Source organism: Alligator sinensis, unplaced genomic scaffold (genome assembly GCF_000455745.1).
Source record: "Alligator sinensis unplaced genomic scaffold, ASM45574v1 scaffold1339_1, whole genome shotgun sequence".
Lineage (NCBI taxonomy): Eukaryota > Metazoa > Chordata > Crocodylia > Alligatoridae > Alligator > Alligator sinensis.
The window spans coordinates 139,754-165,303 of record NW_005842490.1 but is presented as its reverse complement, the minus strand read 5'-3'; the positions used below and the strand labels follow the sequence as shown (position 1 = coordinate 165,303).

The window sequence follows — 25,550 nt, the reverse complement described above, 5'->3', positions numbered from 1 at the left end:
TTCTTTACTGTCCGAGCCCCCAAGGTCTGGAACAGCCTGCCACCGGAGGTGGTTCAAGTGCCTTCATTGAACACCTTCAAGATGAAACTGGATGCTTATCTTGCTGGGATCCTATGACCCCAGCTGACTTCCTGCCCTTTGGGCGGGGGGCTGGACTCGATGATCTTCCGAGGTCCCTTCCAGCCCTGATGTCTATGAAATCTATGAAGCGCTGCTAATCCCTTCGAACCCAGCTTCTTTTTCTTCTCCTTAAGAGGGCAATAGAGGACCGACTTACCGAACCCACAGAGTGTTAACAACTCCAGGGGACCTATTTACCGAACCCACGGAGCATCAACCACTCCGGGGGCCAAATGGCCTCTAGCCTCTCCCCGTCGCCGAGCGCAATCCTAAGACGTATCCCTTTCTTTTGAAACTACCGAACCCACAGAGCTTCAACCACTCTGGGGCCAATTACCGAGCCAAACCAGCGGAGCTTCAACAACTCCGGGGTCAATTGTCGGAGTCCTCTAGCGAGGACTTAAGCGGAGCTGAGCCTGGGAAACTGTCCAGCCTACACCACAACCATCTTTGGCGTAAGTAAACAATCTTTTAATCAATCATTATGCGTCTGTAACTAATTCTAGCTCGCCACCGGTTTTCTTTGACCCCGTGTGCCCGGGCTGCTGGCCACAGCCTGCGTGCGCAAAGACGGGTTCGCATACCGCTCCTAGCCTGCACATGGCGACATGGACAGGATCAGGAGGCAGCCCGCACACCTTCAAGGAATCCTCTCTCCCTATACAACCATTTCCTTCTCAAGATCCTCCTTCCTCATTTCCCCTTTCCTGTCCTTTTATATCCAGTCAGCCAATCAACTTCCCTTCATTATTGCTGATTGCCAGGGATCCTGGTTTTCTCTGATAAAAAAAAATCCCCAATCCACATTTTTCTGTGATTAGAGTGAAACACCACTAATATATATATTTATATATCTGTATATTAGTGGTGTTTCATTCTAAATCATGGAAAAATGTGGATTTTGGGTTACTTTTTTAAATCTGAAAATTGGGAATTTTTTTATATTTGAGAAAACCAGGATCCCTGCTGATTGCCTGCCAGCTGAGGCTCCTTATTATGGGCAGCTTGTTGCTGGCTGGCTAATTGATCCAGGCTGCTAGCCTGCAACCTGTTACATAGCCCCTTAAAATAAACGAAGTAACTGCATTAATAACTCAATTTTCAAAGCTGTTAGGCACCTACAGCTTTCATTCATGCCCATGGGTTTTATAGGTGCTAAGTCTTCTGGAAAGCAAAGCAACTCTGCCTCCTCCAAAACAAACTGCAAGTATCTTCAGAACCAGACCTTTATTTTGCTTTCAGTTTTAACATCCTTTTTTTTTCCCTGAGGGACATAAAGATGCAGTAATGGAAAGTTGAGATACAGACTTCCAGAGCAAGTCTACAATGATTTAGGCAGAGCTAGGGAACACTGCTGTGAAAACATGCCCTGCCCAACTACTTACAATTTACACATGTGGCTTGCTGAAAAAACATGAGGTAGCTGATCTTCAATGTGCTCTAACAGCAGCTACATGATGTTTTTTTCTGCATGAAGCCTGGGAGGAGAAGGAGAGAGAAGGTGGGACATGTTTTCACAGCAGCACTGCCTGCCAGTGGCTGATACAGTATAGACCAGTTGTCTTGACTCTCAGAAGGAGTTAGAGAAGGTACCTGAGAAGACCTAGAAAGTAAAAGGGAAAATCTAAAAATCTCTTTTCCCTGGCAGAAATGGCCTTTTGGTCATATATGCTTGGGGTAGAGGAATCTTCTGTATTTTATTTATCTTCTATATTCATTCACATGTTTTAAGTGTTGCCTGTAAGAAAGCTGTTAGTTTAGAGGCACGTTGTGCATGTTTGTGAGGCCCAGGTCCTGCTGTTTTAAACCAACAGGATGCTAGAGGCACCAACAATAGTCAAAATTATTTTTAAGCGGTTTTATAACTCTAGGTTTCCATTGAATCTACATTTTTGGCTCATGGCTAATAGAATTGAAGCTTCTGAATTATTGTACAGATATAGTGAAAAGCTGCCTTTCTTAGGAAATCTTTTTTTTTTTTTTTAAAGAGGAGGGTGGCAACTGAAAGGAGGTAAAAACAGCTAGTTTATTCTAAGGCTCTGCAGTCTTCCACTTTGCTCAAATTTGCCATCAGAGTTACAGCACTAAGAAAGTCATGCTGCTGCTGCTTCAAATGCTTTGATTGCTGTAATTGTGCTAAACACAAAAAAGCTACATGACAATTTAAATACCTGTTTTCAGCTTGAAGGGATTTGAAACACTGGACACATTTAACCCCAGAAATCAAGTTTTCTAAGAGAAACTCATCTGAATCTTAAGTTTACTGGCATTACTGAATCCTTTCTATTCTCCACTGACACTGATGTGCCCCGAAAATTGTCTGCAAATGCAAATTATAAGTACAAGTTCTAGTGAATGTCCATCAATGAAGAGACTTCTAAAACAAAGTCCACCTAGCCTATTCAAATCACAGTAAAAATACCCAAGTAAATTACAATAAACCCAAGCACTCTTTTTGAAAGATAACAACTTGAAGTATGCAGAATATATTTTCCCTGACAAATTTCAGTGTATTCCAAATTATTTAACTGTTTAGTAGAAGAAATTAGGGGGGGCACAAGTGACCGTTTTTTGACAGAACTGTGAAGACATATTTGAAAAAGTCACAATTCTATTGAAGGATTGCAGAAAAAAATAATGCATGCGCAACAGGTCATTTTTCTGGGGCTGTATTTGAAACTTGGTGTCAGGTTATAAGCCCATCCAAAAAAAGGAGGCAAAAGTCAGAGATCTAGGGTAACTAAATACAAGAGCCAAAGGTCCCAGAAGTTTGCCATATAAGAATCTTAGCCATAAGGCAATTAATGAACCAGTGGTTCTCAACCTTTATAGATCTGAGGCATTCCTTGTCAGGCATCCCCTGTCACTTTGTCTTTCATGCTCTGGTTTATATATAAAAAGAGCATCTATCCTGTTTCTCACAATTCTTGAGCAAAGCTTGAGTTTTCTACAGAGTTACAATAAAACCAGTTACTAGTTTCTGAATCCTAAGCAGTTAAAACTGGTCCCACCCTAAAAATTCAAATGATGATTCTTATGATTTTGTTGGGCCCTGGTATCTTGAAAACTACAAATTATAAAAAATAAAAACATTGTACATGTTTGTTTGGGGCTCTGGGGTTATGTCATTATTATATTAATTAACAAAGCAAAAATGTATAATATCATAACTTTTATATTACAGTGGTGGGAGGCCAAGTTCACATCGTGCTTAGACAGCCTTCCAAAGACCCCTTGGCCAAACCAAAGTGCATTTCTGTGTGATTTTCTAGGGGCGCTTGTACATATGATGAAAGTTAGCCATTTTTGCAGTTTCATTGCATCATGCTGTACACGTGGGGTGGGGGAGATGTTACGATTTAAATGAGTTTGCTATATTGCAAACTACACCACATCCACATGTCATTTAGTTTGCAACGTACCTATTTATAACATTGAAACCTTTGATAGCTTGCTCCCGTCCCCCCACTGTGGGAGATGTGGGCTGAAAGCAGAAGTGGTAAGGGTCCTAATCCTTTATTTATTTATTTTTTTTGGAAACTGTCCATGTCTCTCACAAGTGGCAGGGCGAGCTGCCAGTGGGCTGAGCAGCTCCTGAGCTGCTGAGGGCCTTGGTCCTTCCTTTGGCGGTGGCAGCATGCCCTGGGGCTGCCTGGGCAGGCTGCTAGTGGGCAGGTGCTGCCCCAGCTCGGGCTCAGGGAACAGTTGGATTGAGCTGGGTGCTAGCGGCGAGCTGGGGAAGCACCTTCCTGCAAACAGCCCACCCAGGTGGCCCCAGGGGGTGCCACCACCATGAAGGGAAGGTCTGGGGCCCTTCTCAGCTCAGGGACTGCTGGCAACTTACCTGCTCTGCCACAGGAGAGGCGGGTAGGATCCATGAGAAAAAAAAAGGATCAGGTTCCTTGCCACTTTTTTTTTTTTTTTTAATTTTCTCAGTGGAGCTTGTCTGCATAGGCTGCCACCAGGCCACGCAGCCCCTGAGCTGCAGGGGGGACTGGTTCTTCCCTCCACAGTGGAAGTGCCCCCAGAGCCACCCAAGCAGGGTGCTAGCTGTACAGGTACTGCCCCAGCTCACAGTCAGCACCCACCAGATCCAACTCTTCCCCAAGCTTGCGTGAGGAGCAGTGCCTGGCAGACTTCTAGTACACAGGCTCCAGGAACAGTTGGATCCAGCGGGTGCTGCCTGCAAGCTGGAGCAACACCCACACAGATAGCTCCGTGCCTGGGTGGCCCCGGAGGGTACCAACCGTGCAGAGGGAAGGACCAGGCACCTTGGCAGCTCATGCAGTCATGCTCCACTGCGGGGGGGAAAAAAAAAGAGCAGAGAAGGGTGCGAGCCTTTTTTTCTTTTAATCCCCACAGAGCCTGCCTGTCTCTCTTGAAGCTGGGTGGTGAGCTTCCCACGGGCCCTGAGCTGGAGGGGGCCCTAGACCTTCCCTCCATGGTGGCAGTGTCCCCTGGGCAGCACCCCGCTGCTAGCAGCCCACCCAGACAGAGGGAAGAACTGGGGCCCCCCCTGCAGCTCATGGCCCACCAGCAGCTCACTCCCCTGCCACGGGAGACATAGGTAGGCTCCAAGAAAAAAAAAAAAAGGGACCAGGCCCCTCATCATAACAGTGACAGAAGCCCCTAACTTGAAACAGCGGGTTTTTAATCATCACAATTAAAAACCCACTGTTTCAATTTAGGGGAGTAAATCCTTGCTATATGTCCATGCACTCACTTTCTGTTTCTCTCTGCCGTCCCACCCACAAAACGACTGTCCCATCTTGTGTCAAGATGCTTCAGCAGCCAATCCTATGGAAGACAGGGCTAAGCACACCCCACCTACCTGAGTGCTGACACTCCAGACCCTGAAGTTCATCAGCGAAGCTGCTCTGGATTTACCCCCAGGCCTGGTCTCTGGTTTGCTGGAGACCAGAGACTCCAGAGTGGGTACTGAGGACACGCCTCGAGCAGTCTCACTAGTGAACTTCCAGCTGTAGAGGATTTCAGTAGACTGGAGTGAAGACAGGGTGTGCTAAGCTCTATGCCCCCAGAACACATTACTGTCTCAATATAGATAGATCCTAAGCTAACAGCTGGCTAATCTCTCTCCTTCTCCTACACATGTCTCCAAGTGTGGATAGATTAAATTACATCATTTGTAAATTATGGAGGGAATTAAACCCTAGTCTCCTACTTCCTAGGCCACTGTTTTAGCTACTAAGCAGTTACAGGAAAGGAAGTTGAGGAGGAGGGAGAAAGCACCATGTCAATTAGGTGCCAACCTTGAGAAAAGGGACATAGCATTCTGGACCCTGAGCGAACAGCACTACCTAACACAATTTACAACAAATGCTTTCAATCTATTGTAGAGATTTTAAATATATAACCTATTTAAAACTGTTCTATTGTTATTTAAGCAATGGTGCAATTGAACAAAGTTATACAGCATGAAATGACTTATGTGTATGCATTTATTAGATTTTTAGAGTGTATGTTCTTTGGGTTGGGGATCGTGTTTTCCTCTGTATTTGGAAAGCACACAATCTGGCTGGAATATTACCATAATTTACAATATTTTATTGCATTTTTTCTTTGATTTTTCAATAGCCTCCTGCAAGGCAATAGATCACTGGAAATCCATTAGATGTTGCACAGAAGAATGAAGTCGCATCAATCTATCAAAACAAGAAAACTACTAACTGAGCTGCAACAGTAAAAAAAGCCACTGTATCAGCTGAAGCATGAGGTTCCAGTTCAGTGGAGCTCCATTTATCATGTGCTTTTGCAACTCCTAAAACAGAAGGATAATGCAGCACTACAGTGTCTGGACAAAGACAGACTAGGTAAGTCAGATGCTATTTTGACCTTATTCAATGGAGTTTTCACAATCCATTTGGCTGAATTTTCTCCACCCACATGTGATTATCACTTGAGAACACAGTGCAAATGATGTTTTGGTAGGCTAGATACATTCACACACTGAATTTATGCCTTTGTGTTGAACAATTAATGGGCATGCCCTGAATAAAAGGCGCGGACTCCAAGAGTGTGACAAGCTAATGCAACTCTAAAAATGTGCAATCACCCAAACAGCTCGTAAAAGGAGTTTGCCATCCAGACACGCATAACCAACAAGTATGTGTACTGAAGACTGAACATTATCAAAACCATGCCTCAGCAGATGCACACACTATCAGATTGCAAGAGTGTTCTTGGTTTTATACCCTGTAGTAAGGCAGGTTCACTAACATGCATCACTCCTTATCAGGCAAGACTGAACATTTCTAAATAAAACCTGGTGCAGTTTTACAGTCCTGTCAAGAAAAAAATTTCATTCACAAACATATTCCTTATCTTAGTTCTACATCTATTAACAGATCCACATGAAACTAACAATATAAGTTTCAAAAGTTGTTTTGTTAGACTCTATATAACTCCACTGCTGTATTATGAATATTTTAAAGATAAAAATAGGGATTTGGGTACAGATGTGTTCAGTATGTTTTCTGAGGGTATGTCTTTTAGTGCATGCTACTGTATTTTATAGTCAATATGTGAATATTTCTGCTGTGTATTGAGTTATTGCTGTAGTTCAGGGGCGGGACCAATTTGTAAGCAAGGGTTTGTATATAATCAATTATTATTTAAATTAGTTGTTGTAATAAAATGATATTTTAAGCGCCTTGTTAATGACAACATAGGATAGCCTTTTTTTAAATACATTTTTCTACTCTTATAACTTGGGTCAATACCACTTTCTTTGCTAACCGATATTTCAGGAACACATGAATCAGGACTTGAAACAGGCAATGAGTTTAAGGCAACTGATAGCTCCTGCAAACAGTTTCTTCTCACCACCCAGTTACCCTAAGCCACCATTCTAATGCTGGTGCTTATACAGCTTGATTTATTAAAAAGCAGTGTTGTACCTGCAGACATGCTGGAGCTCTGCCTTGAGGTTTATTCACATCAACAGCCACAAGCTGCCACCCTCCTGCAGCATCTTCATGGAACATCTTAAAAGGGAAAATACTTGTCAGAAGCATTTTACTTACTGATAAATAAGGAGCTGCTCATATTCTCATGACTGCTCTTTGAAAGAAAGAGGGAAATGGTTCTTACTATTCCAAAAAAAGTAATAGCTTGTCACTTTTTACTGTAATATCAATTGTAGTATCTGAATAATGGCTTCTAGTATAAAGAATTTCATTCAGATAATGGAAAAAATTACTTATGTTTCCATAATAACCAGTCCTGTTCTATAGGACCAATTATACTAAGCATACTAACTCATCCAGATATTCTATAAAACACCTGAGCTGAACAGAACCTCTCAGAAATGACTCCTCACTTATTCATCATATTCAGAAAAATCCCCAGCCATTTTAGGTTACTGAAAGGAAGTTCTACAGTGAGTATTTTTTTTTAAATGTAATGATAAATCATTCCATGTGCTTTTTTGTGACAAAATTGTCACATTGCAGGCTCAGCTTCTGATGTTCATTACACTAATAGAAATACAGAGTAACACCATAAATAAAAGCCATGTCTCCACTTGTGCTTAGCTGCAGAGTAGACTAATAAACTGTGGAGGAACGTGTCACCATCTACATATGCAATAGTTTTAATCTGCAGTAAAGTAATTAACACCACAGTAAAATAATACTGTCGGGAACAGTACTATTTTATGCTGGGGTATTCTACTGTGATTAAACGTACATGTAGACACTGACCATGGGTTTAAATTGTGCCCCATCAGCCCAGCCAACTGTAGGCCAGGCTCCTGCCCGCAGCCTAGTCACATTGGCTCTGCACTTTCAGCGTCCTCATGTCCCAGTCAGATCCTGTACCACTTACACCTACACCCAGAGCCCAAGGCTTAACGGCCCTGGAGTAAACTGCTCTGCCCTGGCTCAGATTGCTGCTGTCCTGAGCACACATGTAGATGCTCCACTAGGGAGTAGTTTACTTCAGCTCAAACTGCTCTGGAATTTATTGCTTCAAATTGATTGCATGTGTAGATGCACCCAAAGAGAAGTAGTTAACTGTGTTACTCTTAAGCCAGGCAGAAGGCAGGGCAGGGTGGAAATGTAGGTCTTTTTTATATGTGCAAGCACTGCAGTGCCGGGAACCTTGAAAAACACCCAGCGCTGTGATGCATGCATTTGTATAAGTGGTGTAATGTACGTCAGTGCAAAGAAAATGGCGGCGATGTACATTTGAACTAAAACACCTCAGAGGTGCTTTAGTTCAAAAGCAGACCGCTGACATTTTCTGTGCGCTGACGCTCAATTCATCACTTATACAATCACATGCGGTGCAGCGTAGTGCATGTCAGTTCGCATGTGGAGCAGACTCAATTAACTGCAGGATGCAGGAAGCCCTCTGCACCGAATGACTTCAGTGCAAGTTGAAGGCTTTCAAGCACATCACAGGATTCAGTCCATTTCTGAGGGCTTGCTCTTTGTCTGAAAACCTGAGGTTTTAAATCTATTCATTTTTTAAAATGCATTTTTGATTAAACACTTGGATATTCTTGTTATTCACATATAAATCAAGTCATTATTATGACTTCTGCTAATTGCTATGTATTGTTGATATGTTATTCCAATGATTTCCACAGTCTAAGTGTAGTTGACTCAAAACTTGGCTCTGTGGCATGTGGCTGGGTGGGTGTGTGTGTGTGGCATACAATAAAACCTTACCTGTTACCTCAATTAATTAATTGAGTCTGCTCCGAAACAGCAGATCTCTTGCATGTTGCATGACAAAAAGGTACGTGTATAAATGTCCTTAGAGACTACTTAATTTAGAAAATAAGCAACATGAAAACTTATGCCTCTCTGAATAAGTCTGTAGGGTGCCACTCTGCCATGTCTTCTTCATAAATGAAGGTACTCTGGATTTACTGTTGTATAACTAAATATTTGAAATAATATCCTGGCTCCAACTGAAAAATTTCAAATACGCTCCTATCCTTTAGAAAATTAAACACGTCAGATTAACTGACTTTTGCCAGTAGCCAGGAGACAGATTTGGGTTGGCTGGTGTAAGAACTTCTTCTCTGAAAGCCATTAGCAGGAAATATAGGAAATTAGCAGGGAAACTACTCCCTAGTGGAGCATCTACATGTGTGCTCAGGAAATGTGCATGTATTCCTTTAAAGGTAATGAGCTACTCTGATATCTTTAGGCATCATCTGGGAGTCCTCCCTTTACCTTCTTGTAGAGATCACTTTTACATCAGCCCACCAGCACTTAGGAGAGACTTTTTCTTTGATTAGTAATAGACTCATTTTCTACACACATTAGTTGATTTGTCAACTTTTCTGTCAAGGTCACTTCATCCCCAAACCAAGAAATATCTGAGCTTATCTGGTGCATTGTATTAGAAAAACACCTTTAGACTATGCCAACTAATACAGAAAGAGGATGAATTACTTTTTTTTAGGTCTCTTAAAACTGACTCCTGTTGCATAAGTGTTTTAGGTAACATCACTTTTGGAACCAGATAATCATTTATCTGCAGTCAGTCCACAAACTATATGTATTCTATAAACAGCATTTATGTCAAATACGATAATATTTGTCTGGCTTGATGTCAATATAATTACGGTTCCCATAATCCAGAGATACCCAGACTTGGCTGCTTCTAGAGTTTCTTTGTAGAGGTATTTCTCTCTTAGGCCCTATTGCTTGTAGAGCTTGTGGCACTGAAGATAGGGATGTATGTATAAATATGGAAATCTTTTAATTGTATTCTGATTTGATATTTTTGGTGGAATCATTTTTATACAGAAGTACATTTGGTTCAGGCCAGGTTTCCCCTGAAGCCTTAGCCTCAACAAGACTTTATGATAATGTGTTCCAGATGCTAAATGTAGACTGTGTGAAAAAGGTTGCCGTCTTGATATGGAAAAGATTTTAAACTGATGAAATAAGTTTTGAGGCAACTACACTTAGACTGTGGAAATCACTGGAATAACATATCAATGATGCACAGAAATTAGCAGAAGTCATAATAATGACTCATTTTATATGTGAAGAACAAGAATATCCAAGTGTTTAATCAAAATGCATTTTAAAAAATGAATAGATTTAAAACCTCAGGTTTTCAGACAAAGATCAATCTCTAGCTATTGGGATTAGAGTAAAACATCTCTCCTCATCATAGACTTTTCATATCTACCTTCTGAAGGTTTTTTCCACAATAGATAGATGATACTGCCTGATGTTAAGGTATTTCACTAGGTCGAGTAGAGGTCTGAAAGAACATGGCCATTCATATGTGCCAAATACTTAAAATGATTGCCACAATAGTGTAGCCAATATTTCAAGGACAAAACAGCAATTTCATCCTGGTACCCAAACCAATGAACAATCTCTTCTAATGTGGCTTCTTCCCATTTCCAGGTCCACAAACTCTGTGGTTCCCCCTTGATACACTTTCACATATCAGAATCACAGTGTCTTCTGCTGTGGCTCCCTTCCTTCCTAAACACTACACTTTTGCCATCTCACCATTTTTTCAGTGCCAGCAGCATCTACTACACTCACTCTGACCACCTCTTATATTACTACCAGTCACACTTTGCAATCTTTCCCCCACCCCGCTTGGTTACAGAAGCCATATTCATTAATAGTTCAAATCCCAAAAATTAAATGAGAGAGAGGAATTATCCTGCTTCCTATATAAATCTGACAAAAAGGGAGTTTAAGCAGTACATAATAAACACACAACCATTAAAATACGCTAGCTTCCCAATAACTTAACTCTTCTCCTTTCCTTCTGTATTATTCTTTTTTAAGATACTCTATTTGAACAATGTGCTCTATTGCTTTATAAAATTAGATAATAACAACTGAAAAATACATATATATATATATACACACACACACACACACACACACACACACATATACAGTACAATATATATTAGGTGATAAAATATAGCATGCGCTAATCAGAATTTGTGTCTTACTATTCAGTAAACTAAAAACAAATGAGCATGTAGAGTACCTAAGTATTCAGAGTTATATCAGTACTTCACCTGGGTAGTCGCTGTTGAAGTAGTACTGCTTCTGGACCCCCACATCTGCTGGAATTGCACTCTAATTTCAGCAAATGTTTCAATGATGACCGCAATGAACACATTCTATTAAAAAAAAAAAAAAAGATAAAAATTAAAGGCTTACTAGGAGCCTCAGCATGCAGAAAGGAAGGGAAATTCATTCTAACATAAGTTATATTCTAGACAGGTTTAAAACAGAAAATTGCATAGTACCTTAACAAGCCAGGCAAGAAAGAAAATTAAGGTGATGAAATAGAAGTATGAACGCCATCGGGGAAAACTATCAATTGCTCGATACATAAGGAACACCCAACCTTCTTGAGAAGCAGCTTCATAAACAGTAAATATGCTTGTGCCTGTTGATGGAAAATGAAAACGTTTTAAATTAAAAAAAAAAAAAAAAGAACATATCTAGGTCAGCAAGCAATCACTGTTCCATTTTTTTCCTTTCACTAAACGGTATAAGCCCCCACCCCCAAAGACATATGTAAGTTATTTCTTCTTATGATTGGATCCAAAATTATTTTTACATTACAGTGGGTCCATAGTCTCCTGTGGAATACACATGCACAGTCCCTTGGTGAATCTAACTGCAGGCAGACCTGTCTTTAAGATACTATAATTGCATATATAGGTATCCCCTTGGAGAGTACAAGGCGGCAAGTTTGGGTCTTTTCTCTTGTAACAGTGTCTGAGAGGGGGAGGATTCTGGATTGTTTCCAGACCAAGGCTTTGCCAATGCGCTTCAGCTAAACCCGGTGTCTCCAAAGACAGAATTTGGCATACTACATAATTTCAGTAGCATATGAGCTAATTTTCGTTAAAAACTGTGATGATCTTTCAACATTTGATGGAAGAGATAAGCTTGAATTTCCTTCCTATTAATAAAGTAAGTATGGGCTAGGCAAGCAAAGACATACAACAAAACACATGGATAAGGTAGTTATATGCAAGGGTTTACTAGAATGCATTTAGAGACTACAAAGTGCAGATACTCGCAATAGCCACATTGATTTAAATGTGTTACAGATTTCATGATTTTTTTTTTCAGAAGCAGGTTTAAATTTAAAAAAATGACTAAATCTGGAGGAAGAAAGAGAGTAGACAGGACACTTGTGGGTTTTTTGTCTGTAAGGAAACCTATATTACAGTAAATATAAGCATTGTTAAAGATTATTAAATTCTTGATTTTCAATTATAAAAGAACTACAGATTTGGGGAGCCCAAAGCACCCTCAAGTCTGCAGCCATTCTTTGCAAGCTGGCCCTTCAACAAATGTTGAAATTTTCAGGCTACTGGCAGTTTTCTGATACCATTTTGATGGAAAGGGAATTTAATGGGTGAAAATAAAGAAAAAAAGCAAAGCAATGTAAAAGCCAGGTTCTAAAATTCATGCTGTAGCACAGTTGCACTCAAACTCCAGCCCACAGACTGGATCCAGCCATGGCAATTTATAATGGCACTGCTCCCCTACCACTAAATTTCTGGATGCATGGGAAACCCTGTGGTTCAGATGACATTGCCCTACATGCCACACACCCCCCAGGCTGCACACCATGTGCACATGCAGCACCCCTTTGCACAGTGTGTTTGTGAGGTGCCCCATTTCACTTTCCACTCCCCAGCTGCAGGCTCTGCCACTGAACCTCTCTGCTGCATAAGCACTCTGGGCCACTGGGTCCACTGAAGCCCTGGGGTTGGGGGATGCAGCAGAAGCTGGAGGATGCAGAGGGAGCCCCAAGACCATGGCTGATGCTGCAACTAGAATGATAGGGACTATGACAGCTGGGTAGGAGCTGGGAGGCAGGGTACCAGTTGGACAGTTCTGCTGTAGATGGTTGGAGCACCTCCTCTCAGCTCTTCCTCATCCTTCCAACAGAGGTATCACTAGTTCACGGTTTTGTGTCTCTACTGTGTCACCTGTTCTGGGAGTGTTTGAATGTTGCTGTAGCTATGATGGTCCAGGAAATACCCAAGATTCAAGGGTTTTTTTGTGGTATAGTTTTTTGGACTGACTGTATATGCATATATTGTATATTGGACCTAATGTATCCATATGACAACGAGCAAGAATTCAATAGATGTCACTAAACAAACAAAAAACCCTTGCCACTTGTTTTGGGGGTATTTTCCAAGAACTGTTTTACCGTCCTTCAGAGCTCTCTTATGTTTATGAATGTAAAAAGTAAGTCTGGAAAAAATACGTGTCCTCTTATTTTATAACACTCCAAACTTAGACCATAGACTGAGACTCAAGACCTTTCAGCACTTGTTTCTACAGAAAAATAAGTTTCTGATCTTTATTGTTATGTCTATGTTCTGTCTGGGGGAATCACAGCTACAGAAATACAAAGAATGATGGAGATTCACTTATAGCCATAGCACAACTTCCATTTAAATTGAGGAGTTTTTGCCTCTTCTTGCTAGGAATGACTTTAGCCCCTAGAGATTCTCCTGTGTCTTTTTCATCAGTCAGCCATATGCCTTGTACTAAATAGGCCAGTTTGCTGAACACAAACAAGCAGGTAGTGATAGGTACAAAAACCTGTACTATCTCAAATATAGGGAAACGAAAGACAAATAATGCCATGATTCCTTCAGGTTTACTCCATCTCTCCTTGGGGTAAATTTGTTAATGAGTCCTTAACAGTGCAGTTATGTTAGGTACTTTGACAAGATAAATGTTTAGACCTGGATGTTGAGGGCTTGAGCAACGGTTTGGAGTAGGTCATCTCTTGAGGTCCATTTCAACCCCATTTTTCTAGGATTCTGTAATACCTGAAGAGTTGGAACCAACTGGCTTCTTCCTTCTATGGCCTGGGTCCAGCCAGTGAAGCACGTAAGAGGTGCATACGTTTTTAAGAAAAAGAATTGTCATATTAACACGCCCTCCTAATTATGTTGCTAAATTTGTGCCTGAGTGCCGAAATTATTATAAAAAATGCTATAAAACATTTACTTCTCCGTTTGGAGCCAATCCTAAACACTTAATTCTGCATTAGAAGGGTTTCCTGGATCAAGCCTTCAGTTTATTTTATTGTGTTAGTTTGTAATTATATTTCTGGTAAACCAGCAACCATAAAGATGGTTCTTCCAAGTAATAACTATGGCCATTTGGTTTCATGCTAACTATTTTTGTAACACTGTATATGGTCTATGCAGAACTGTGTAGAAAAGCATAAAGAAACCCAAACTAGCATGGAGTATTGGAAACAGCATAGCTGGGTTAGTGCTGCATTCTGCAGGCGCGTCTACATGTGCAATTACACTGCCTGAATAAACTGTGGAGCTTATTGCTCTGGAGTTTATTTTTCCCAGGTATGCTGTTTGAATGTGCAATTAACTCCAGAGCAATAAGCTTCACAAGGCATGGAGCTGGCCTGGAGCAGCCTTGACTGGCTAGGGGTTGTGGGGTTCAGCCTGCCAGCTGAGGGCTGCACCCTCTGGCTCAGCGTGCTGTGGAGGAGCTAGCTGGCGCACAAGGGAGTTTCTTCATGGGGCTAGCCAGCATGCAGTCCCCATACTAAAGCAACCTCATGCCTATCAGCCCCTCCAGTGTCTACATGTGTGCTGCTGTATAATTGCTCACATTCTACATTTTAGTATTTACACATACTATCCTGTTGCAGAGTAAATTAGTTTATTCCAGCCTATTAGAGGTGCATGTGTAGATACCAAGACATTTGCTGTACAGCTAGTCAACTGGACAGTAAATGTCTCATGTACACACTCCCAGCATTAGTTAATTTATCCTGCTAAGAAGGGAAGCTCCTCACTAACATGGCCGTAATGCTTCCAGGATCTGAGCTGGCTCATTTAGAACCAGCTGGGGTATTTCTAGCCATTTTTCCTTTTCTATACTTAGATGGTAAATTTCTTAGGGGCAAGGACTATCTTTTGGTCATGTGTCTGTGTGATAGGGGCTTGGTTTATCATTGGTCTTAAGAAGTCCTATTCCAATAGTATAAAATGATCCTGTAATGGGTTTCATGCAGACAGACTTCTGCCCTTCCGAAAGATCATAGAAGTCAGAGGGGCCCATTCACAAGGAACCCATTACTGGCAAAAGATTCACATTTTTGGCTTGGATAATACTGGTATTGCTTGATGGATATTTAGGGGATTTTTTATATTTAAAATCTATTCCTGATAAATTTTCATCTAATATTTTATTAGGAAATGCTGAACAGGTGCATTCTGAAATAACTCTTTATCTTTGTCTTAGTCAGAACCTTTTTGAACATGGCCTTTACTAGCAAACAGCCAAGAGGTGCAAAGTACAAGAGTCTAAGGTTATTTATAAAATATTCGTTAACAACGAGGAGATAACATGTCTACTAATTCCTGAATATAAAATGCAGACATTCAGAAGTCAAAATATCAGAATGATAAATATTATTTATAGGCACTTGTTTACTAGCACAGGTCTGGAAACTCCAGCCTTTAATGTTTTCTATCTAAAGTTACTAAGAAATTATTCAAGTCTAACCTTTTAGTCCCACTTTCTATTTATCACAATAATTGAGATTGTGTCCATTTTACTCTCATGAGTTCCTTAACAAAGGGTGTGTCTACACATGATGATTTAAGGCACATTAGCTGTTTTTAAGGTGCATTAAGGGCACAGGTCTACATGTGCGCACCCTTAGTGTGCCTTAAAAATGGTGATTTTAGGCTATTTGCGCCTAAATTTGATACCTGCTTTTGCAAATAGCTAAAGCACCTTAACGCACATGTAGATGCACTAAAGCACATTAACACTGTGTATGTCGACTGACTTGGGACTAACTTTAGTACCAAATCGGTTTGCACACTGCGTTAATGCATCTTAGCGCATGCATATGTAGACATGTGCTAAATTGCTTTAATGCTCATTAGGCAAATGTGCATTAAGTTTATGTATGTGTAAAAGCATGCGTAGACAAGCCCAAAGAGTATCTAGGACAGGAATCAGAAAACTCTAACAGTTAGTGTGTTTTTTTGCTGGATTGAGCTACCGTACTAATATGACATTGTAAAAAGGAATCTTTTCTGGAAACAACTTCTCACTTGTTAATGTTTCTTTCTGCTATGTCTGCTAGTGATGGATGAGTCTTGTTCCACTGAGAATCAAGGCACTCACAGAACTGCAGTAATTGGGTCTGCCTGGGAAAGAACTCACCCCAACTGGCACCCTCCAAGGTGACTGGCTCTAAAGATCTTGATAAACTAGTCAAAAAATGAGCTGGATCCTCATCTGTTTTACAATCAGGTGTGGCTCCATTTCTTCCCAATTACAAAAAAATAGCACACTTTGCAAGATTGTTATATATGCAATTCATTTTCTATTTATTTTTCTGAAAGGAAGAGCAACACTGACAGTCTTGGAAGAAAATGTCTTGTGGCATTATACCATCACATCATGGTGTATCCCAAGTTGCTTTTGGTAGCATTGAAGTGATATTGTTGCTGTGATCATCCACTAGACATGCAAGATGCAAGGATTCTTGTGGGTAATATCTTTCATTGAACTAACTATACTGTTGGTGTAGACATACGCAAGTTTTTGAGTATCACAGTACTCTTCCTTAAGCCTCTGGGGATACTGTAATAACTGTAAGCTTGCCTATGCCTATATCAATCATACAGCAGGTCCAATAAAAGATATCACACACAAGAATTCTTACCTAAGTTGTTTTTGACATCTGAAGAGTTCTTATTAATAGATGTCTACATATGCCACAAAAATATTTCCTATTTAATGCTGGATGGGTGAATATTGAGGTAGGAAACGTGTTTTCTCTACTTCTACAGCTTTTGGCCATTTCTTTGATCTTATCTCCTGATGAATTATGGAACACGTTCCAAGACAGACTTCAGTAAAATAGGGCAGGTTGTATACATTGACAAGAAAAACAAACAACAAACAAACAGAAGCCAACTTGAAAATGTTAGGAAAAATGTAAGAAATATTAATTGTTCAATTTATTGTCACAAACTTGATTAAATATACTGGAACAAAACAAAGCTGTTAAAGAGTTGCAAGATTTACAAAAATGGAATTTATTAAAAGTTGCTAGCTAGCTAACTGAAATTAGCCATTAGGCATTATCAATTAAAAAGTCACCGAGAAAATCTGTAAAACAGAAGGGTTGTCATGCAAAGTATTTATATCAGATGTATTGGGCCATCTGCCATAATAAGGCAACCCAATGAATGGACAAAAATGTGCAATTAACCCAATTAAAATATTTAATGTTCAACTGTGACATTAAAGTACAAATATAACTTTTTTCAGAACGGGTAGAGGTGTTCCTCGGAGCTATTTAAAGGCTACCACCAGAATAAATATGCACTCTTATAGTATATGAAACTACAAAGTAATACAGCACTTAACATTGTTAATGACAATGCCAAAAAACAAGCTGTTAACAATCTTTCTAAATGTTCAAAGCTGCATGAAGTGGAGATGGAAAAAGGGATCACAGTAAGTGATACAAAGTTAAATACCATCAAATGGATTCCTTATTAAAAAGAACATTTCTTAACTTCCATCTGATAACTCCATTTAGCATGATTTTGAGGCTCCCAGCAAGGAGTGGGGAAAAGAAAGGACCCTACCTACCTAGTTTGCCATGACGCATATTAGGAAGCAATGCAGAACTACAGAGGGCCCATGCACACAATTCAAGGGAATTGGCAGATAGAAAGAAAACTTATTGTGGGTATTAAGAGTGGAATGACCTGGTCAGTTCAAAGTATGAGAGAGCCCAACCTTTTTCAACTCTCTGCACAACTGGTCCCTCATATATGGAACGTGTTACGCATATAAATATGTACCACCCTAATTCAGGAAGTGAAGGCAACTTTTCTATAAAAAGGAAATCTGAATTAAAGCCTGGCTGTGGACCTATCAACACCTCTTATCTTAACTATACTTACCCTTCTAAATTCAAAGCTTTGCTACAGCAAGGCAGTTACACATGTGACTACAATGAGATTACTCATATGCTTAAAGTTGGGCATGTGCTTAAAGTTCTTTCTGAATCAAGGCCTATGGAGAAAGCACTTTTTCCCCAATATTATTCTGACCTAGCAGATGTCAAGCTATCAAAATGCCAAGATGAAAATATTTAGGGTTACATTTAGATCAAGTTTAAGCAGCTGTTTAAAAAAGGAAAATTCAAGGTAGAAAAGATTTATATCTATTTGGGTGAGAGAAAAGGTTACATTTGTCCAAATGTATTCAGAAATAAATGATTCCGCCCACAAGGGTGGGAAAGACTGGCAAATATAGAATATATTGTAAACATAAATAAAACAATGCACTCATTGCCATTAACAGATTCGACATAAAATGACTTTAGATTCACACATGCACATTCTCACAGAAACTGAGGGTGGAAGAAGGTAATTTAAAAGTGTTTAAAATTCTTTTAATAAGTTTTACTTTTGTGTTTAGAGGAGGTGTTGATGGTTTTCTTTTAAGTAGTTGGGTAGGTAAAGATAATAAGGAAGCAAAATGTTGCTTCAGTTTGTGTTGCACTTCCCTGCAAACAAATTTTTTGAAAAAAAATATTATAAGCTCATGTCAAGCTTGAAAACTGATGTCAAGCTTTTAAACAGTCAAGATTGCTACTTTTGTGGGTTTTCTAAAACTTCCATTTGCATTATCAAAAACAAAAATCTCTTTCATTCACAAAAAGGCATAAATGTACAATAAATTATAGGTTTCAGTATGGAAAAGGGGTTGTAATAAAGTGGCTGAATCCTGCTCACTTTGCACTAAGTACTCATATGACTTGTACTTTATATAATACAAAAGTGCAATTAGGAGGACAAGTAAATCTCTATTAGCTAGACTCTTTGAGCTATATGGACACTGTAATAAACTGTGCCTTCTTTAATACAGATACTTCTTTAAATTCTTAAGTTGCAAACATTAGCCTCAGGGAGCATGGAAAAAATCTTTGATTCAACATGTTTTCTTCCTGTAACATACATTATTATAATAAAGGTTAAAAATCGATTAGTTTTCATGCATAGCTAGGGAAAAAGGACAGATGAATTTTTTACCCAATGTGCATGTGAAGCAAACCATGAACAATATTACTGGAAGAAAAAGAAATGAAAAGACAGAAGCATGTATCTGATACCTCTGCTCAAGAGAACAGACAAGAAACTTTTGCTGCTGGAAGTATGTATGTTTGACTGTAAACCAAACCTACATGTTAAATACATGAGGAATTGTTGAGAAATATTATAGTAAGAACATTTAATGGAGGAGAGAAAATTAAGGTCTCATTCCCTATGTCTAATGCAAGACTGCAATTCTTTTCCATAGTTATTTATATTCCCTAAAATGTGTGGCACTCTTCTGACTTTCACTGTGCTCAGTGGTACAAATCTTGTCATGCCACAGTCACTTAAGCTACTGCTAACATTTTAGGAAAACTGAGGAACAAGGGGAAAATGAATTTCTTCAGGTCACACAGGAAAATCTGCAGCAGAGCTGAGAGTGGAACTCTGTTCCCTTCATCCAATGCCTTTACCATAAGACTATCAATCTTGCAGGCAGGGGGACAAAATGCTCAACCCAGCAGGTAGCTTCTGTCTTTGATTTCTGTGATTATGTTTCATAACTTACAGCTGCCATCAATATTGTTAGAAACAAAAAACAACAGGTAGAATTCATTTGTCCATTAGTCTGCAGCTACCACCTCTGGGAAAGATGGCTATCATGTCTTCCAGGTGCTTACGAATTCTGCTTATGCCAGCCATGTTGGGTCAAATCTACTTTTTCCTAGAAAGAGTTTCCTATTCTTCCCATGCTGTATGAACCTGCTGGAAAAGAAAATTCATGCGAGGGCCTCTCCTCATTACCCTTTGGATGATTTTTTGCCAGTCAGACCTCCAGTGTGATGAGAAGTTCCTTGTTACATTCCCTGCCATATATTTTCTTCCAAAGCAACAGGTCAAGTATTTTTGGCCATGCTCATTTGTAAGGTTGCTATTATGACCACATCCAGTGCTTATCCTTCCTTTTCTGTCTCCTTTTAGACTTGAGTACACTGCAACATGTACTTTGTAAATACTGTTTAGTAGTTTTGTCTTGTAAAACAATTTACTTATAAAAAAATACAAGGCATTTCAAGTGTATATAGAGGAAAGTTTGGTTTTGTCATTTTTCATTTTAGAATGGGTTAATCAAATGAAAATTCACCATTACAAACACAAAAATTGTTTGTTGTTAGTAGTAAATACTTCAGTCTCCAGTTAGTAGATCACTAGTCTCTGTAATTTAGTGATAGCCACTAGGTGGTGATCATGCACCTTGTGCACATCTGGAATGCTAGTTAGGAAGTTGTAGTTGTAGCAGGGAAACTGCCTGCTTCCCACTTTAAGATAAGGCATTGTTACTGTAATGACTGATTTTGATTGCCATTCCTATGCCCAAAGGCATCCCCTGCTGGAGTGTGGGAGGGACAAGAGGGAGGGAGGGGGAAGTGCTACTGAGCACCAGAGGGGAAAGAGCACCCAGAGCTAGGTGACAGGTAGGGGAGTTATACCACCTCGAACTCAGGTTTCCTGCAAATGTATTCTTTTTTAATTGCATTTTATACGGAGTTCTCCATATAGAACTTATAGGTTTTGGGAAAGACTACATCCATAAAGAAGATGTCACTGTGTGGTCTGGCTCCTTTTTTATTTAGTTTATAGATTTTCCATTGCAAGCAATTTCTAGGTGCTCCTTCCCCTCCAGTGCTCAGTAGCACCTCCCCTCCCTCCCACTTGTCTCTCTCCCTCTCCAGCAGGGGCTGCTTCTGAGCATAGGAATGGGACCTGCTCATTGCTGCTGTCTCCAGCTGATCTGCAGGCAAGAGGACCCCATAGCTGCTCCTGCCCTATCCTACCAGGGGCTGCATTGAGTGTGTTGCTCAACCAGCAGCAAGTGGGTTCCCCCTTATCGTGTCTGCTCCTTACCTGTTCCTCCAAGTGATTGAGTGAATCCAGAATTTTGTAAAAGAGGGTGCAGGTGCAGCAAACGGCACTTCAGTAGGAGCTGCAACCCCACTCCCAACTTCCCCTTACTGGAGTGGGCAGACTATGCCACCACGAGAGTAGCAGCCAGGGAGTTTTGGTGCCAGCACTACCTTCCTTCTCTTACATGTTCAGGCGCACCTTGACCCTTGTCTCATCCCTTCCTCCCTCACCTGCCACAGTCCCCCCTGTCTCTGGCTCAGCCAGGGGTGGGAGGAGCTCAAGAGCCACCCATACCTCACTCCAGCCAGACTGTGTGGAGAAAAGGCCTCAGCTGGGGATAGTGGCCATAGCAGATAGCAGGCTCCCCCTCCCCACATCTGATCCTGGGCTTGTGGGAAACACCTTGGAGGATTGCTGCTGTCCCTAGCAAAGCCTAGACCCCATGCCAGTGGTGTACTGTGGGTCTCTGGTGCCCGGGGGCCAATGCCTGCATTGGCACACCCTTGGGGACAATCTGAGCAGGATGCAGAACCGCCCTCTCCCACCCCATGGGGAAATTGACATCGTGGCACACCGGGGGAGTGGCAGCAGCCAGAATTTCTGGTTGTAACAGATAAAGAAATGTACAAGACGCTAGGTGTGAGCGTGGACCACATACAAAACGCGGGAGGCACCACAGCCTCTCGGCCCAGCTGGCACCCCCACCCCCCAGGCCAACACCCAGGGACCATGGGCCCTCCTGCCTGCCTCAGCATCAACCCTGCGTAGAGCCACAGAGAATAGTCTATCTCCATGCTCTCTATAAATCACCCTTCAGATGTATGAACATTAACATCAAATACTCCTTCCTCCTCCTCTTTTCCAAATAAAATAACCCTAGTTCTTTCAACCTTTCCATGACAGTGTTACTTCCCAGGCCTGTAATCATCTTTGTTGCTCTGCACTGGGCTCTTTCCAATCTGTCCACATCCATCTTGAAGTGAGGGGCCCAAAACTGGACACAGTGCTCCAGGTGAGGCCTCACCAAGTGCTGAATAGAGCAGAAGAATCACTTCCCTTGATTTGTAAGTGACATTTCTGTAATATACAGCCCAGGATGCTGTTGGCTTTTCTTTTTTTTTGGCAATGAGAACACGCTGTTTACTCATATTGAGCTTATGGTCTAGTGCAGTGGCCAGCAGCAATCTTTTCAAGGCATGAGTCAGAACAGCCGAACTCCAGTCTGACATAGGCTGGGTGGCTCTGGCAGCCCATCAGTGGTGGGGGGCTTTCCCTGTGCCCGTGCTGTGGCCCAGAAACTGAGAGCTGTGCCTCTGTTGCTGCCACTTGTGCCCTGCTCCCTGGCTACGGTGCAAGCGCAGTTTCCAGACAGTGAAAAGCTGCACTGCGGCCAGACAGCTGGAAGCCGTGTCCATGCTGCCACCTCTTCCCACCCTTCTTTTACCTCCCAGCTATGACATGCATGCAGATAGTGGGAAACTCTCCTGGGGCTGGACAGAGTCTATCTGGAAGCTGAGTGCATGTTGGTGAAGGTGGGGGATAGTAGGGAGAAGCGGCAGTCAGGAGAAGCAGCAGCAGCACGGGCACAACACCTCACTGCTTAGCCCCCATGGTGGGTGAGCATGGGTAAACACAGACATGGGCACAGGCAAAATCTTCCAGCTCTGCAGGCTGGATCAAGTGGGTCCATGGGCCAGATCTGGCCCACAAGCTGTATGCTGCCAACTTCTGGTCTACTAGAACCTCCAGGTCCTTCTCTGCAATACTGTAGCCTAGGAGCCTAGGTGGTCATTCCCAGCTTGTAATTCCTGCTCCTTCCCCTTCTCAAAGATGGGCACTATATTTGCCCTTTTTCTATCATTTGAGACTTCACTTGACTTGTGTGAGTTCTCAAAGAGGATAGGCAGCGGCTCTGAAATTACTGTAGACAATTCCTTCTGTACAATTCTGTACTGCAGACAATTCCTTCTAGACAGCATCCTATCTGCCCCTGCAAACTTGAAAAATCAATCATTTGATGAATTTAAACTATCTTACTCCATAAATATTTGGTAAATAAGTTCCTTATTTGCAGCCATTTACTAAATTATATGAATGAATGAATAGTAGCTTTTGGATTGTTACCAGCAATCCATAACAGTTGGTATAGATATTTGCTATTCACATTTCCTGCCATAATACTGGTCTCGTAAGTCATGTGAAAATTAGTTGTTTCTTGATTCAGTACTTAAGCTTTATAACTTCATAAATAAAGCGGTTTTGGGAATAACTGCACAAGGTTTTGAAAAAGACCCTGCACTTCCAGTCTGAATATTCATGTGTAGCTGTTCACAGGAATAATTGTGACACTTCTGCTTTCTGTGAATATTCTTGTAAATAAAACCTCCCTCCCCTAAACATTCAGAAATAATCTCCTGAGGAGATTGTGAATAAGATGATTTTATTTACATAAATATTAACTAATCTTCTTTTTGTGTATTCTCATAGCTCTTGTACTAATATCTTCTCATATACCCATTATATTAGTCTTTTGGAGTGACAGCTTTGAAAGTCCTACTGGCAACTGAGGAAAGACAAAGAACTGTTGAACTGTGAATTGTTCACAACTTACATTCCACCATCTGGTACCTTTAGAGAAACCTGTAAAGAATTTAGAATACAGGGATTTTATTTCTACAAAAACCACACATAGCACATGGGCTGTAGCAAAACTAATTTGGCAAAAAAAGGTTTATACACATAACTTTCTAATCTTGTAACAACTGCTCCCATATATATATTTTTAAAAAAATAAGAGTAGAGTATCTTTCTATCAACTGAAATGCATTACCAAAAGAAAAAATTAGTAAAGAATAAACCCAATTCATTACAACTTCAAACTGTAGCATTCAAGCACAGGTTTACTGACAAACAGCTACTGTTCCTTTTAGGCAGATTGTCCAGGTGGCCTTCACTTACTGCTACGGGTTACTGGGTAGTTTTAAAAACGTGCTTTCATCCAGCTATGCATTTATTGGCTTCCACAGAGTGGAAGCCACTAAACCAACACCAGAGACTGTCATAGCTGGTGAACTAACTGGACCTTTGATCCCTCCTAGCCTGTTCAAGAGCACAAGGTCTCAGATTTCAAGATGTCACCTTCCCCAGGGATGAAATTATTTAATTCCCTCATTCTTATTGGCTTAGAAATGGTATTTAAAGGTCTGTTTTTTGGGGAATTGACCTACAGGTATAGATATATGCATTATAAGGACTCAAGATGGGCAGCAGGGGTTAATGGATTTCTAAAGAGCTTGGGAGATGCACAGAGCTTCTCATGGCCCTGAAAACAGACGAGCTATCTAGCACGACAAGGCCAACGGATGGACACAGCCTGAGAATTGAGGGGAGCATGCCATAACACAAGATCACAGTCTTCAAGGCAGACAGGTTGTCTAACACAACAAGGACATATAGTCTAGAAAACAGCCTAGGAACCAAGGAAGTATGTACCATACTGTCCCATAACACAAGATAAGTGACACCAGCAACAAGACTCCAGAGCAGAGGGGGGCCTAAGTCCCAGTTTTGGGGGAACAGACTAAATTAGGAGAAGGCCTGGAAGGCTACGTGGATGTGTGACCAGAGAGAGACAACCAACCAGAGGTAGCCATGGATGAAGAGTCATCAAGTGAGAAGGAGAATACAAAAAGCAGAGGCTTGAGATTGACAAAGGGTCCCTCCCTGTTCCTTCTTGTTCCCCTCCCTTTGTCCTGTGCCTCCTTCTCTTCGTTGAGAAGCGTCCCCATCCCCTGGGAAGGGTCCCTGAGGCCACCATGAACCAAGGGCATACCAGCAGCCCATCTCATGCACCCCACTGGAGGTGGGCTGTGGGCCTCGGTCTCCCACCTCCAGACTGCTGACATCTGACACCTAGGAAAGAGCCTCAGGAGTGGAGCCTGCATCCTGATAAGATGTACTTTGACTCAGATGACAGCCCTAGGATTGTTAGATATAGAATTGATTGTTTGTATTATTGGTTTTTTTGTTATTACTCTGTATCAATAAATTTGCCTATTATGAAATGCCAGGTGTTGTGGTCGGTCTGAGGGTTGTGTCCACCGGGAACAAAGGTATAAGGGCTGGGTCCAAATCCAGTGCCAACAATTCTAAGACCATGACTTGAGCTTCAGTTCCCATATGCAAGCCTGAATTCAAACTCAGTAACTGCAGTTCTAGTCCATCAAAGAGGAATTAATAAATAGTTTCTACGAATCATACTTCTTAAAGCAAACAATTATTTTACTTAGAAGCAAGTCCTTTCAGAAAACAGATCGTAAAAGAGCCTGTTCCCCTGCCTGTCTTCTCTTGAGTCTTACAATTCTTTGGGACCTGGAGAAGCCTCAGCTGCTTTCAGACATTTTTGGAA

General features: G+C 41.1%; 1 protein-coding gene across 1 annotated transcript in view; it reads right to left on the bottom strand.

The window, feature by feature from the left end:
- Nucleotides 1–25,550, bottom strand: part of LOC102372414 (sodium leak channel non-selective protein) — a 324,052-nt gene that overhangs the window by 187,425 nt on the left and 111,077 nt on the right. The window contains exons 6-8 of the mRNA XM_025212883.1: nt 11,393–11,535; nt 11,159–11,263; nt 7,038–7,124 (exon numbers count right to left, since the gene is read on the bottom strand). Coding sequence (XP_025068668.1) covers nt 7,038–7,124; nt 11,159–11,263; nt 11,393–11,535 — 335 coding nt within the window. The remainder of the gene's footprint in view (nt 1–7,037; nt 7,125–11,158; nt 11,264–11,392; nt 11,536–25,550) is intronic.